The sequence below is a fragment of the Trachurus trachurus genome (assembly GCF_905171665.1).
Source record: "Trachurus trachurus genome assembly, chromosome: 18".
NCBI classification, from domain to species: domain Eukaryota; kingdom Metazoa; phylum Chordata; class Actinopteri; order Carangiformes; family Carangidae; genus Trachurus; species Trachurus trachurus.
The window spans coordinates 17,706,725-17,721,446 of NC_139909.1; the positions used below are offsets into that span (position 1 = coordinate 17,706,725).

General features: G+C 45.7%; 1 protein-coding gene across 1 annotated transcript in view; it reads left to right on the forward strand.

Annotated features, from left to right (window-relative positions):
- The first annotated feature begins 10,146 nt into the window (after positions 1–10,146).
- Positions 10,147–14,722, forward strand: part of pcdh7b (protocadherin 7b) — a 105,754-nt gene continuing 101,178 nt past the window's right edge. The window contains 1 exon segment of the mRNA XM_083993449.1: positions 10,147–13,944. Coding sequence (XP_083849575.1) covers positions 10,870–13,944 — 3,075 coding nt within the window. The 5' untranslated portion in view covers positions 10,147–10,869.

Here is a 14,722-nt window from a genome sequence, read left to right on the forward strand (position 1 = left end):
AGTGTACCCCCAGTTTTAAGCGTCTTTGATGTGAGAAAGTTTGAGAGCCAGTTCTCTAGCGGGGCCTCATTCATCTCCAGCTGCCATGTTGGCATCCAGGGGTTATCGTATAGCAACATCTGCTCCACCACTTATGTGGCGTGCAGACTCACAGAGTAATTAAGAAATGAACAAAATACAAATATTTGTTAAGTCAGAGAGAAGATAAAATGCTAATGCTTGGCAAATCTGTAGCATATTGATGAATAATACATAAGTGTTGCTGTGATATCTGCTCTCCTGGCTCCTGTATTACTAAGAATTTTCAGTAACATCCACCCATACTCCTGCAAACCTGTGGCTTAATGGGAGCAAACAGGTTCTAAAATCTTATTACTGATGACCATATGAGGCATGTTAGATAGACAAACACTGTCAGCCGTCCACATACTTTTTGTGTACCTTCACAATTTAAATGCCCCCTGTTAATTGACCCCAATCTGCTAATTCTCTTCACTCCTGTTTTGTTTGCAATTCTGTCGACTACACAGATCATAATCGCTCCTGACAAAGGTACCAAGACCTGCACTGTTCTACAGACAAGACCCAGGAGATAGACATCATGTTTTAGTGAAGAATGGACTTCTGAGTGACTGGCAGATACCTCACCGAGACAGAGAGCTCTGGCGGGGCTCCAGCGAGCGATAGAGACAGAGAGACAGAGGGGGAAAGAGAGTGTTTTTCTCAGAGCAAAGGTAGCATTCAATGAGAGCTTCACTGGAGAGGATGAGATGCCCTTTCTGTGTGCGATGAAGGATGGACAGAAGGGGGGCAGAGAAGTGGAGGACGAGAGAATGAGGGGAGCAAGAGAGAAAAAACAATGAGAAAGAGAGAGAAAGGGGGAAACTTTTCAGGCTGTATTTTCCATTCAAAGACATTTTGACAGGGCAGAGCCCACTCTGTGGCAGGGAGTGGAGCCATTTTGAAGTCTCCTACCGGCAGCTTGAGGGAAGCAGGGAGCCAGAATAGATATATCTCGGGCTGCCTGTGTGTTTTTTTTTTTTTTCCCCTTTCTCCCACCACACTTTCTTTTCTGTTTTTGACAGCCAGCTCCGAATCGCCGAGCAGGTGTCTTCTTATTTTCTGCCGAAACAGTGGGACAGTGCACACAAACACTCCGACGCTGTTCATAAACAGATAAACACACCCGCAGACCAGACAGGCAGGCAAACAGACACACACACACACAAACACACACATACACGCGTGCACACTCTCACACACACACATACATATAAACATAGCAGTGGCACTCAAGAAGTAACTATGCATTGGAAATGACTAGTCCTCGCACATGATTGTTTTCCACACGGCTGCCGGAGTCGAGGGAGGGCGCGAGAGAAGGGGGGGACAATCTGTGACACAAAATGAGTGTCACAAAACAGAGCCGCTATTTTCACTTTAATGCATGCAAATAACAGGCAGCCATTGACACAGGGGCAAGATTTAGTATGCTCTGCGATTTTTAGGTCACTGCAAAGGGAGGGGTAATTCATCCTTTCTATTCCCTCAACATTTCCTAATAATGTGGCTAGTGTTGCAAGCTCAGGCGGGGGTATTTCTTCTATCAGTTTTTCTTTTTTTGGGGAGGGTAGGATGGGTAGAGGAGGGGTGAGGAATTAGCGGGGGTTATTTTGCCGAACTTCCCTTTTAAGTGTCAGATTTTCAAGGCTCTTTTCTTGGTGACAAGTGCCGAGCTCATTGAGGATCAGAGGCGTTGAGGGACGAGTATAGTGTTGACACTGGAATTATCACAATACGAGTTGCCTCGGACCACATTCACTCCCAATCAATCCATTCATAGCCTTCGCAGCGACCCTCGTCCCTCTGAAAAAAAGCTCTCTGAATGGCTGCTTTCAGAGGGCCCCCTTTGAAGTTTGAGGGGCCTTTTGAAAAGCAGTGTGTCCCTTGTGTCACTGGTGTCAGTGATTAAGTTGTGACTGACTGTCTGGGTGGGGGGTGACTAATGCCTACAATGTATATACCCCTTGTACTGATGGAGTGATATAGGGCCAGCACTTGTAAGCACTCAGTTCCCTTTGAGAGCCCTTTGTTACAAGAATAAAAACTATTATTTGGATTAATTCATGAATTTATATAAATATTAAAAGGGTTAAAAACATGACATAGGCCTAAATAAAATCATATGTCAGTTTTGGTTAACTGAACATGAATAATGCAAATTAGACCTGACATATGTTGGACCCTGTTTGACCTTGATAAATAATGTTTATATTGTGTTAACAGTATCGGTGTTGTTTCTGTTCTCAATGATGAACGGTGTAATTTATGAAAATCAGTAATTACATTACAGTTGCTAATTCACTTGAGATGGTGTGAAACATGTTAGCTTGGCCTAAGGCTTAGAGACTGTTAGCTTCTCCCAAAAGAGGGGAAATGAAGTTTAACCTAATGCTTGTTTGTGTGTTGACATTCAGTGTTGTTCCTATTCTGAATAATTTTGTTACTAATTTTGACTAAATCGCTGGAGAGACTGGTGTGAAACATGTTAGCTTGGGCTCGGCACTGTTAGCGTCTACCAAGACTTCCTAGAAACTGAAAAGCTGACAAAGTCACATTACAGCCTCTTCTTTTTGTTATTACTAAGCACCTACTCGCACATTTAGGGAGTTACCCGAGTTGTTGGAAAGTGTGTGAACCCCAAGGCTAACATTAGCCAGCTAACTCTAGTTGCCCAATAAATACCTTTCAAAACTATAGACTGGCTGTGTAACAGTGAAGTAACCACTGCATGATGATGCATTCAGATTAGACCAGAAATTGTACCACATGTTCTGCACTGGTTAGTAAAGAATACTAAAAGGTGCTACAGGGCAGTAGATGGCCATGGTTCATTAGCAGCTCTGATACTTAACTGGTCTTAATGTGATTCATTTTTGGAAAATCAGAAACACAAAGACATAGTTATTCACCTGATTGTTGTGAGAGAATATTTTATAAAAACTCAGTGTGAAGAATCAGTTTCAGCTTGTTTGCAAGTCTACTTGTTTAACTGTGCACAGTGGCAGTTCATGTTAAGTGTGATTTTTGTGCTTATTATGGATTCATGTGACAGGAGACCTTTTTTTGCCACCAAAACAGTTTGCTTACACCACCACCATCTAACAAGTTAACCCGTGGGGGCTAATGTTTAAAGTTTCAGTCAATAGAGCTGGGTTGATAAGCAAAAGTAATGTGACAAATTACTTCAGTCAGTGGACAGGAAAGACCGTTACATAATATAAACGTGAGTTAACTACAGTTATTTTCTATTATTGATATAACAAGTACTCAAGCTTGTGTGTCAACATATTTAACCAGTAATACTGATACGAAAATACACTTCAGTGTTTCAGCTGTTGTGTGTGAATGTGACTAACAGGACCGTGCGACATCAGGCCAACTGTCATGAATTAAGTGACTCATCCCATCGTTACTGAAAGTCTTGTGTCCCGGTTCTTTGCATCAATGGCGTGACTCAGGTGGCGTCTAGTTCTCTAACACGACACTGGTTTTGGTCTGTGTTCTTCCCTGAGTGTGATTTTTGACACATTTTCCAGCCAGATGTCCTACAGATTCAGAGTATAGTCATGGACGGCTGATTAATAATGCAAAACCAACAAGCTGTATCAGTCTTGGTGTCAAATCAATAACAGACATGACTCATGGAACGCAGGAATGTTCTCACTGATCACATCTTTAGGAGAACATGAACTGGGCACATCTGTTCCTCTATGTATCTAAGGCTTGGTGCCGTCCAATTTTTACGCCGGCCTGTGACGACCTGATTGATCCAGGGCCGTATTGAAACCCTCTGAACCAATTCTATTGTGCATTATGATCTCCTCAGCAGTTCTCACAGATCCCAGAGGGAGGAGGCAGAACAAGGCGTTGGGAGTCTCGAAATAGCAACTCGCCAGAGGGAGTTGGAGAGAAAAAGGCTTGTTGAGTTTCCACCGCCACAGTGCTGGACGGACTCTTCTTCTCTGGGCTGTTGAGTCACTCCTTGTTGATGTTTCTCTCTGCTGTTCAAAGTGGAGGACGCCGTGACATATTACCTCTCGGGCAGCACAACAAAGAGTTGCCTAAGTGTGGCCTGGCTGGCTGCCCGCTCGTCCGCCCGCCATCGGCCGACTTTTTACACATTCTTGACGGATGGTTTTAGTTCTCTCCTGTCCTGAGGCCATGGAGTACATGATGGCGGGTTCAACTGGACGATGACAGACACAGCCACACAGGGAAGGGAAGACCTACACTACACATGAGCATCGGAAGTGTCAATCAGAGTTTGCGCCTATGGAAAGATGCATAATAGAAGGATTGACCCTCTAACTTTCTACACTAACATAGTTCCATCTTTCTCCAAGAGGCATTGTCCAAACGCTCTCAAACCACATCACATCTCTCTGGTTGTATTTCTCAACCTTGCTTCAGACACACAGATACACACCGGAGTGCAGTGACATAATTAATTAAGTACATTTGCCCCAAGTCCCAAACACCTGGTGGCTTAGCGGTGAAAGAAGACACACCGGCGCGATCAGTCAAGCATGCACTTCAAAGAGTGTCTAGTCTATTTATTGTATTATTAACAGTTACACAGTTGACTCTGGGCCTGATTTTATAGTTACTTATGTTTTTTTTTCTCTCATGTTTCTCAAAAAATAACTTTCACACTTTCAGGGCAGTAAACAGGCCAAATATAATAGACTCTTCTCCTGATAAAACGGTCCAGCTTCATTTAATTTCAGGTGAGCTCTCTATGGAAATCAACGTGGTAAAAATGGCTCCACAATTCTTTTTCTTTTTTTCTTTTTTTAAATATCTGCTTTAATGGAGCTGTATCTGTTATTCCTTGTCTGTTTCTGCTCAATATGCAATAACCTGTGCTTTAAGCATGCAGCATTTCAGAATTGAAACACTGTCAGTTTTGAGTATCCGAAATGTATTCAAAAACAGGCCAAAAAAAAACAAAAAACAAACATGACATAAATAAATAAAAATATTCGATGCCCTGGTGGAAAAAACCATGGTAACTACATCACCTCCGAATGCCAATTAGCAGGATATTTCAGCCACAAAGGAGGACTCGCAATTGCACAGTTTGAATGCGAGTTTTCAAAGCAACGTGAGACGTAAAAGAGCTCAACAGTGGCCAATTCACCTGCATTCAAATTTCAAGTGCAGGTGCAGCTGCAGATAAAAAGAAGGGATGGGTGAGGGGTGGGTGAGTGCAAATATAGTTTATATTTTGAGTTAAAATAAACTGTATCAAGCAAAAGAAATAATAGAAATGTGGATTTACGAAGGTGTCACACTTTTGTCTCCTGTCCATTCACATATATCCTGTCCTGGTTCAAACAATCCAATCAATTAGCTAAAAGCTAATACTCTTCTTACCTTAATGTAAGTAAACCAAATCACTAATCAACATCCTTCCAGTAATCCACTTAGCTGAATCTGATGCTGTTGCCCAACACCCAACCACGCTCTCCAGCATTACAGAGCGATGGTTGTCACGGTATATGTTCATTATAACTGGGTTTTTGTCAACAGTTGCCTCCTTAATGTCCTAAATATGCCTATCCTCATCAAAAAACACTGATTCAACCTTCATAATAAGTTACTTTTATAGCTTTTATATCTTTGAGAAGAACTTTTTGAGGGCTCAGCAAAGTTCCTTCACATCATGATGTCCCATTGAAAGGGATCAGAAAGCTATTTACTTGAATCAGTTCATCCAGTTAATTCAAATAGCTCTTCTACAACAACAGAGCATAACCCAGATTAAAAGAAATCGTTCTACAGATCATAAAAAACAAGTTTTCCATTACCCATACCAGCTAGCAAACAGACACAAACAAGGCACCGTTTTGCATAAACACAAATCGCCTGCCAATATTTCCCATGGCAGGAAATACAGTGAAAACAGTACATTTAATATTAATAATGGTGTATTTTATTTAGAAGCGCCTTTCATGGCACTCAAGGTCACCTTACAAAACAACACAACTTGTTGTTTTGACCCTAGTGTCTTTGCCCCACAGAGCACCTTTTTGATTATGACTAAAAACATAATTAATGAATTGACTACAAGACAAAGCTTTGATTGCAGGAAGGAAGGAAGTTCAGGTGTTAGAAAAGTGTGTATAAATAAATGCCAGCAGTACAGTTGCCAAGGCCTCCTGCTTGGGTGTAAAATATGTTTCCTACCTGGTAAATATAGTAAAACACTTCCATTACAGCTCTTTCGTCATCTCCTTGTTGCCATTCTCCATCATTCACATGCAATATTAATCTAAAGAGCTGTATCGCCATATGGATTGGGACGGCTGTGTCCATTAAAGCTCAAATAGACGAGCGAACCGAACGAACGGCACAAACCCAAGCTAACAATAAGGTACCGTTTCATGTTTTAACAATGCAACAAATCATTTCAGTACCTCTATCCTCACATCACTGGAGAACACAAAGTGTCATTTCCTATTGGCAGCTGATATAATTGCAACTGCATCGCACACAGTGTCACGGCACTACAATGAGCATTAACTGACAAATAAGTGGGACAGGCGGACATTTCTGCTGTTATTATGTTTATAAAATGGAAAACCATTAATTCAGCGGACTGTGCAATCATCCTCATTTTTTTTCATTTTCTCTTCCCACATTTCATTAACACTTCTGGACCGTCTGTGCATATTCTGAAGTTACAGCCATTTTTGCCGTCCACTCATTACCCAATATTTGCATTATAAGATTCAGTGAGAAAAAGATATATACTTTTTTTTGGCACCAAATAAAGGGAGCGATGTATCATCTCTTATCAGAAATTGTTTTAATTTTGTGCTATCAGTCATTGCGTGGGAGTATTAATCACTCTTTTTGAACATCTCGTTTTCAAAAAACACCTCGCTTCCACTGATGAGGTCTTTGTAAAGGCGTCGAGTGCTTTCCCTGGCATCATTTTTGGACCACTCATCCACTCGAGAGCAAGATCGATGCCGCGCACAGCTATGATAATGATTTTCACTGATGATTTTTGGGATGATTCTGAACCTTGATCTTTATGGTTCTGATAGTAAAAACGCTGTCTCAGTGCTCAGTCCGTTGTTATTCTTATTCTTTGTGTGGATTCTTGTTTCATCCAGTGGACTCATGCTGGCTTGCTGAAAATCCAGCAAGTGATTAATGGATCTTTTTCTCAAAATTAACTTGCAGGATGATTTGACAGAGATTTTCAGGAGGATGAGGAGACACATCTTTGTTTCACATTTCATAGGGAATAGATCAATATATCTGTACGGCATGATAGAAAACATTTTACCCAATCTAAAACAAAGATATGACTGTAAACACATGACATACGCCACTGTTGTTCATGCTGTTATTAGCACATGGATCCTTTACATCTCATGAGGCCAGAAACGACACGGTGACGGGCTCCACGCACGCTCAACCAATGCAAGAAGACCTACACATATGCTTAGGTGTGAATCAGTGTTTTGCACCCACACATTATGTATAAGGGCGCTCACACATGCACAGATGCTATGGTAAGAAGTCAAGCATGATCCGTGTACAGCACGCTTCATTCGGGACAGTTTAAAGTAAAACAACCGTCTACAGGGTCAAATTAACCTTGGACCTTTTCTATCACTCTGTATAATAATTAAATTTCATAACATTTGCCTTCGCTGTGATGCAAGTCTTTTTAAACTTTCTCCAACTTTTATGTGATGAAACTATTAATTTTTAACTTGTACTGATTAAATCTTCCTGTCAATTATTACTGAGCCTTTTGTATTAGACAATTACAGTTCTGGTGCACAGAAACTCATCAGCTAAAGGATGATGATGATGGTGATGATGATGAATCCCACTGCCTGGATGTACAGTATGACTGCATTTACTGCACTGCATCTACCTGCTGTACTTTTTTACACTACAGACACATTTTGAAGAGGGTTTGGTTTTAAATGTGACGATAGAGGGCGCTAGTAAGCAAGGATACAGCCACTGCTGGAATTCAGACAGCCGTCTGAGAGAGATGCAGCTGCTGAGACTGTCTGCCTCCGTTCCTCTCCCCCTCCCTCCCTCCTTCCCTCTATCCGACTCCGTTCCTCACTCCTTCACTCACTCATTACACTCGTTCACTGTATAATTTCAGACACACACAGCGCCGCACTGTCCCTATATTAAAACAGAGGAGCATCCTCCAGTCTTTAAGTGAGAAAAGGAAAATCACTGCATTCCTCTCTCTCTCTGTGTGTATGTGTGTATATTTATTTATTTATTTATTTTGCACTTCACGCGGCGGTGCAAATGCATAGGCTTCGTGTTTGCAGCGGATGAATGCACGCGAGCGCTGAGTGAAGACGTGCACATCCCTTCTTTCTTTTTTTTTGCAAACTGTGTGTGCGCCTCTGCGAACATCAGCTCAGCGTGGATGATGGACCAGGACCTGGACGGACAGACAGGAACAGCATCAGCATCACCAATGCATATTTTTTCCCCCCTTCCACACTGTACACCCCACACCCCCCATTACAAGCACTTGGATGGCAGCTGTGGTAGGACACACACCGCGCAACACTGATCCTTTCCACAGTTGAGTTGGGTTTGCGCAGTGGCCGCATTAGAGCAAGAAGAAACCCCTCGTTCAGATCGTGCAAGGGGGGGACGGGGAGGAAAAAAAAAGGGGGGGGGGGGGGGGGGGCATGCAGAGGGAGGTGAGGAGAAGAGATAGGGAGGAGGTTTTCTTATTCCTCTTTATGGAATAATGAGTAAAATAGTCACTGGTCTCAGATTCCTGGATGCTGAGTGGACTGAACGGCGTGTGCAGAGGCGAGAAAAGACAAGCCGAGCCCCGCCGTCGCCGCTGCTGCTGCTGCCTCTGCGCCGGGGAGCACAGCCACTGGCGACCACACGCATACATATTAGTAACCACAGGGAAACCACAGCACTGCGCACCCAACAGCCTCCTCCTCCTCCTATTCCCCCCACCACCACCTCCTCAACCCTGTCCCGTCTCGTCTGTCCTGCAGCTTTTTCTGTTTTGGGTTCCATATTCAGATCCCGCTTCACATTAAAACTGAAAAAGACTAGACAAGACAACAACTGTCGAGCTGAGGCTGCGTAAAAGTTACACTCTGAATGCGCGCTTGTTGGCCGCACATGGAATCTGTTGCGGCAAAAGAAAAAAGAAAAAAGCCCAATAAGCTCCGCATCAAATTTGCACGGGGTGCGCCATCCCAGTAGAGAGAGAGAGAGAGAAAAAAACAGGGCTCCTGCCTCCTGTTGTTAAGTGAAATATATTAAACAGTTGTGATTGCAATCGGACATCTCGCCTCACCGTGCACCGGATCATTAAGCACAAGAGTGATGTGTGCTCGCGCCACGCCGCGCGCAAGCACCGGTGCAAACGGACTCTGTCTGACTGTCCCCCCACCGTTTACCCCCCCTCCCCTGCCCTCCCCACCACAGTCTAATATTGTGTGCTGGCCCCTGGACCCGGCGATCAAGACCAAAGTCCGACTCTGTTTACGTGCGCTACCGGGTGATTGGAGAACCGGAGGGGGTGGAGAGAGAGAGAGAGAGAGAGAGAGAGAGAGAGAGAGAGAGAGAGAGAGAGAGAGAGAGAGAGAGAGAGTAGGAGAGGAGGGAGAGAGAGACTGCAATATCATTTGTGAATCCCTCTCACAGTGCTGCAGATAGGGGCTGCCAACACATGCGGCGCGTCTGCAGGTGAGGGAACAAGGCTGAGAATATGCTGGACACACTGAGGAATTCAAACCAGCGTCTCCTGAAACAAACAGAACTGCATCGGATATAATATATTTTCTAAAGTTTTTGTTTGATTCTCTTTTTTAAAAAAGAAGAAGAAAAAACACAACCCCGATCTTTTTTAATTACATATTCCAGGAGGTTGTGCATTGTGGAGTTGTTGGCTCAGGAGAGAAAGAACTATATCCACTGCCCTGCTTGGGTTTTGCAAGTGACTTGGAAGGAGGAGACGGAGAGGGAGGAAGAGAGAGAGAAGGAGAGAGAGAGAGAGAGAGAGGAGGAGGAGGAGGAGAGAGAGAGAGAGAGAGAGAGAGAGCGGACGGGTCATTTGCTTCTTATTCACCATCCTCAGGATCCGGAGAGTTGACAGACGCTCCGCTCGTCGTTATACGATGAGTTTGGAAACTGCGCGGGTATCGAAATGATCCTCTGACATATTTGGACATATCCATCAGACAGAGGAATAATCGCAGCCTCGCCCCGAGAAGAAGGGAGATTTCTGTCCACAAAACTGTGAGTAGAAAAAAAAAGCAGCAGCAGCAGCGGCAGCGGCGGCGGCGCGTCGTGGACCGATTCCACTTTTCTGCTGATGTGATATTCGGACTGACATTTTTTTTGTTCTTTTGGCTTTTACGCACATGAAATCCACATAGACCATCTAGAGCGCACGGAGCAGCTCTGGTTTGTGTGTGCTGAGTGCATTGCGGGTTTTGTATGCCTTTTTTGCACAATAAAACACGGAAAGAGCAACTTGCATCCAGTGCTGGAGGAAGGAGAGAAGCCCGTGCACTTACTTCGCTTTTCACTGCAGCAGCGGCAGCAGCAGGAGCGATGTAAAGAAGTCGTCCGGAGGATGAAGTCTCACACATCTCGAAACCGAGGGCTTTGCTCTTGAAAACGATATTTCTTTTATTCTTTTTTTTTTAATCTTCACATTTGGACTTTCCGTCAGTGATTAAAACATTTTTTCTTTTTCTTTTCTTTTTTTTTTACCTTCTTCTTTTTTCCAAACCTTTAAGTGGACATTTTTTTTTCCAAAGGAGAACAATGAGGACTACTGGTGCAGTGGACTATTTGTACTATTGCATGCTCATCCTGCAGCTTGTGCATCAGCCCGCTGCCAAGCAAGTGCTCCGGTACCGCTTGGCCGAGGAGGGACCCGCCGATGTCAGGGTAGGAAACGTAGCCGCCGACCTGGGCATCGTTGCCGGGTCCGGCGAGGTGACATTCACGCTCGAGTCGGGCTCTGATTTTTTCAAAATCGACAACATAACAGGTGAGCTCACCACCAACGAGCGGCGGATAGACCGTGAGAAATTACAGCAATGCCAAATGATATTTGATGAGAATGAGTGTTTTATAGATTTCGAAGTGTCAGTCATCGGACCGGCCCAGAGCTGGGTCGACCTGTTTGAGGGAAAAGTCATCATATTAGATATAAACGATAACACCCCGTCTTTCCCTTCCCCTGTCCTGACACTGTCTGTGGAGGAGAACAGACCCATTGGAACCCTTTATCTGCTGCCCACTGCCACAGACAGAGATTTTGGCAGGAATGGAATAGAGAGATACGAGCTTATCCAGGACAATGGGGAGAACTCAAGGCGCTTGGGCTCCTCTGGGGATTCATACTCCGGGAAGAGGAGGTTTGATGAAGGCGCGAGCAGGAGCAGCGTCTTTGAACTGCAAGTTGCTGACACTACTGATGGAGAGAAACAGCCTCAACTCATCATTAAAGGGGCCCTTGATAGGGAACAGAGAGACTCCTATGAGCTCACGCTGCGTGTTAGGGATGGAGGTGATCCCCCTCGCTCCTCCCAGGCCATTCTGAGGGTGATGATCACTGATGTGAATGACAACAGCCCTCGGTTCGAGAAGAGCGTGTATGAGGCAGACTTGCCAGAGAACAGCTCCCCGGGCGCCCCCATCCTCCAGCTGAAGGCGGCCGACGCTGACGTGGGGGTTAACGGTCAGATAGAGTATGTGTTTGGGGCGGCCACAGAGTCAGTGAGGAGGCTGCTGAGGTTGGATGAGAGCACAGGGTGGCTGAGTGTGTTGCACCGCATTGACCGTGAAGAAGTGAGCCAACTGAGGTTCACGGTAATGGCCCGTGACCGAGGCCAGCCGCCCAAAATGGACAAGGCCACCGTGGTGTTGAACATCAAGGACGAGAACGACAACGTCCCCGCCATCGAGATACGGAAGATTGGACGCATTTTCTTAAAAGACGGAGTGGCCAACGTGGCCGAGGATGTGGTGGTGGACACACCCATCGCCTTGGTCCAGGTGTCGGACCGTGACCAGGGGGAAAACGGCATAGTGACCTGCACGGTGGTAGGGGACGTGCCCTTTCAGCTCAAACCAGCCAGTGAAATGGAGGGTGAGCAGAATAAAAAGAAATACTTCCTCCACACGTCTGCACCGCTGGACTATGAAGCCACACAGGAATACAATGTGGTCATAGTGGCCGTGGACTCTGGAAGCCCCAGTCTGGCAAGTAATAACTCTCTTATCGTCAAAGTGGGAGACACTAACGACAACCCTCCCATCTTCAGCCAGAATGTAGTGGAGGTGTCGTTCCCCGAAAACAACGCCCCCGCCGAGAGGGTGACAACGGTGGTAGCCATAGACGCAGATAGCGGGAAGAACGCTGAAATAGCCTATTCCCTCGACTCATCAGTAAATGGGATTTTCTCTATCGATGCAGACAGTGGAGACATCCGAGTAAACAGCATTCTGGATAGAGAGCAAACGGAGCGCTACGAATTCAAAGTGATAGCCAAAGATAAGGGCATCAACACCCTTCAGGGCTCCGCCACAGTGGTCGTCCTTGTGGCCGATAAGAACGACAATGAACCAAAGTTCATGCAGGATGTGTTCACCTTCTATGTCAAAGAGAACCTTGAGCCAAACAGCCCAGTTGGCATGGTTACAGTCATTGATGCAGATAAAGGCCAAAATGCAGAGATGAGTCTTTTCATTGAAGAAGAGGAGGAAATCTTTTCCATAGAGAACGACACTGGGACTATTTTCTCCACCTTATCATTTGATCGAGAGCAGAAAACCACATACACCTTCAGAGTCAAAGCTGTGGATGGAGGTGACCCTCCCAGGTCGGCCACCGCCACCGTTTCACTCTTCGTCATGGACGAAAATGACAACGCACCAACGGTCACTTTCCCAATTAACAGCTCCTACACCCTCCTCCCTCCGTCCAGTAACATCAGGACAGTGGTCAGAACCGTTATAGCCACCGATACTGACACCGGCATCAACGCAGACCTCAACTACAGCATAACTGGGGGGAACCGCTTCAACCTGTTTGAGATTGATGGCGGTTCTGGGGTCATTTCCCTGGTGGGGAAGCTGGAGGAGAAGCACTACGGTCTCCACAGACTGGTGGTCCAGGTGAACGACAGAGGGCAGCCTTCACAGAGCACCACCACGCTGGTTCACGTGTACGTCAATGAGACTCTTTCCAACTCCACAGTGGTGGAGGCGCAGGTGGCCAAGAGCCTGAGCACGCCCCTCAACACCGACATCGCCGGCGACCCAAACTGGGACCTGAGCAAGCAGCGGTTAAGCATCGTGATCGGAGTAGTCTCGGGCATCATGACGGTCATCCTCATCATCCTCGTCGTAGTCATGGCCCGCTATTGCCGTCCCAAAAACAAGAATGGCTATGAGGCCGGCAAGAAAGATCACGAAGACTTCTTCACACCGCAGCAGCACGACAAATCCAAGAAACCCAAGAAAGACAAGAAGAAACAAAAGTCCAAACAGCCGCTCTATAGCAGCATTGTCACAGTGGAGGCCTCCAAACCCAACGGGCAGCGGTACGACGGCGTCAACGAGAAGCTGTCGGACAGTCCAGGCATGGGCCGGTACCGCTCGGTCAACGGAGGCCCCGGGAGTCCAGACTTGGCCCGACACTACAAGTCCAGTTCTCCACTCCCCACTGTCCAGCTTCACCCGCAGTCGCCAACAGCTGGAAAAAAGCACCAGGCAGTTCAGGACCTGCCCCCTGCCAATACCTTTGTTGGCACCGGAGATAACATTTCCCTTGGATCTGACCACTGCTCTGAATACAGCAGTCAAACCATCAACAAGTACAACAAACAGGTAAGAAGACACGTCTCCATGTTTTGTCCCCCCCCCCCCCGACCCCCCTCCCCCCTTCTCCACTACTCTTAAATGTCTTCTGTTTCTTCCTCTTAGTGTTCTTTCTACCATAATGCTTTCTGACAGGGCTAGTCTCAGTAGTCTTGTTGCCTTTATGGTGCTAATGTGTGTCAAGTTAGCAGTATTGATCTGTTTTGGTTTGGAGTGCCATTCACATGTAATATTGAAAAGGGAAGAGAAAGGTTTAGATTAGCTGAGGAAGGGGTATTGTTACCACTTGAGCAAACACGTTCAACTTTTTCACTTTTATCACGGCGTTGAGGCTACCTTTTTCCGTCAGGGGTGTCACAACTACTCACCCTGGCGAATATGTGTCGGAGTGCTCTAGACAGCTCACATAAGGGTTTGGTTTGCAGTTATTTTATCCCAGAGGGGGAGCGTGGCGGGGGCCGCCCACGCACCCCTTAGCTGTGTAAAGCCCTGCCCTGCCCTCTGTCTGTGACAAGGCTACCTTTTCTTCCTGACGAGAGGGGAGAGAATAAAGAACAAAAGCTGAAAGGAGAGAAAGGTAGATGCAGGCCCTGAACGCAGCACAAATATGGGCTTTGTGAGTCAGGTTTTTTTTTTTTTTACAATCTTGGCTTTGACTAGGAACATCTGGCCAGGAGGTCATATTAACATTCCTCTGCACTTTCGGGGTGTGCGTCAATTCATTGACTTAGCAGTGAAATTGTGACGTTTTTATACCCGCCTCTCATAATGTGCCTCTGTTTCTTTC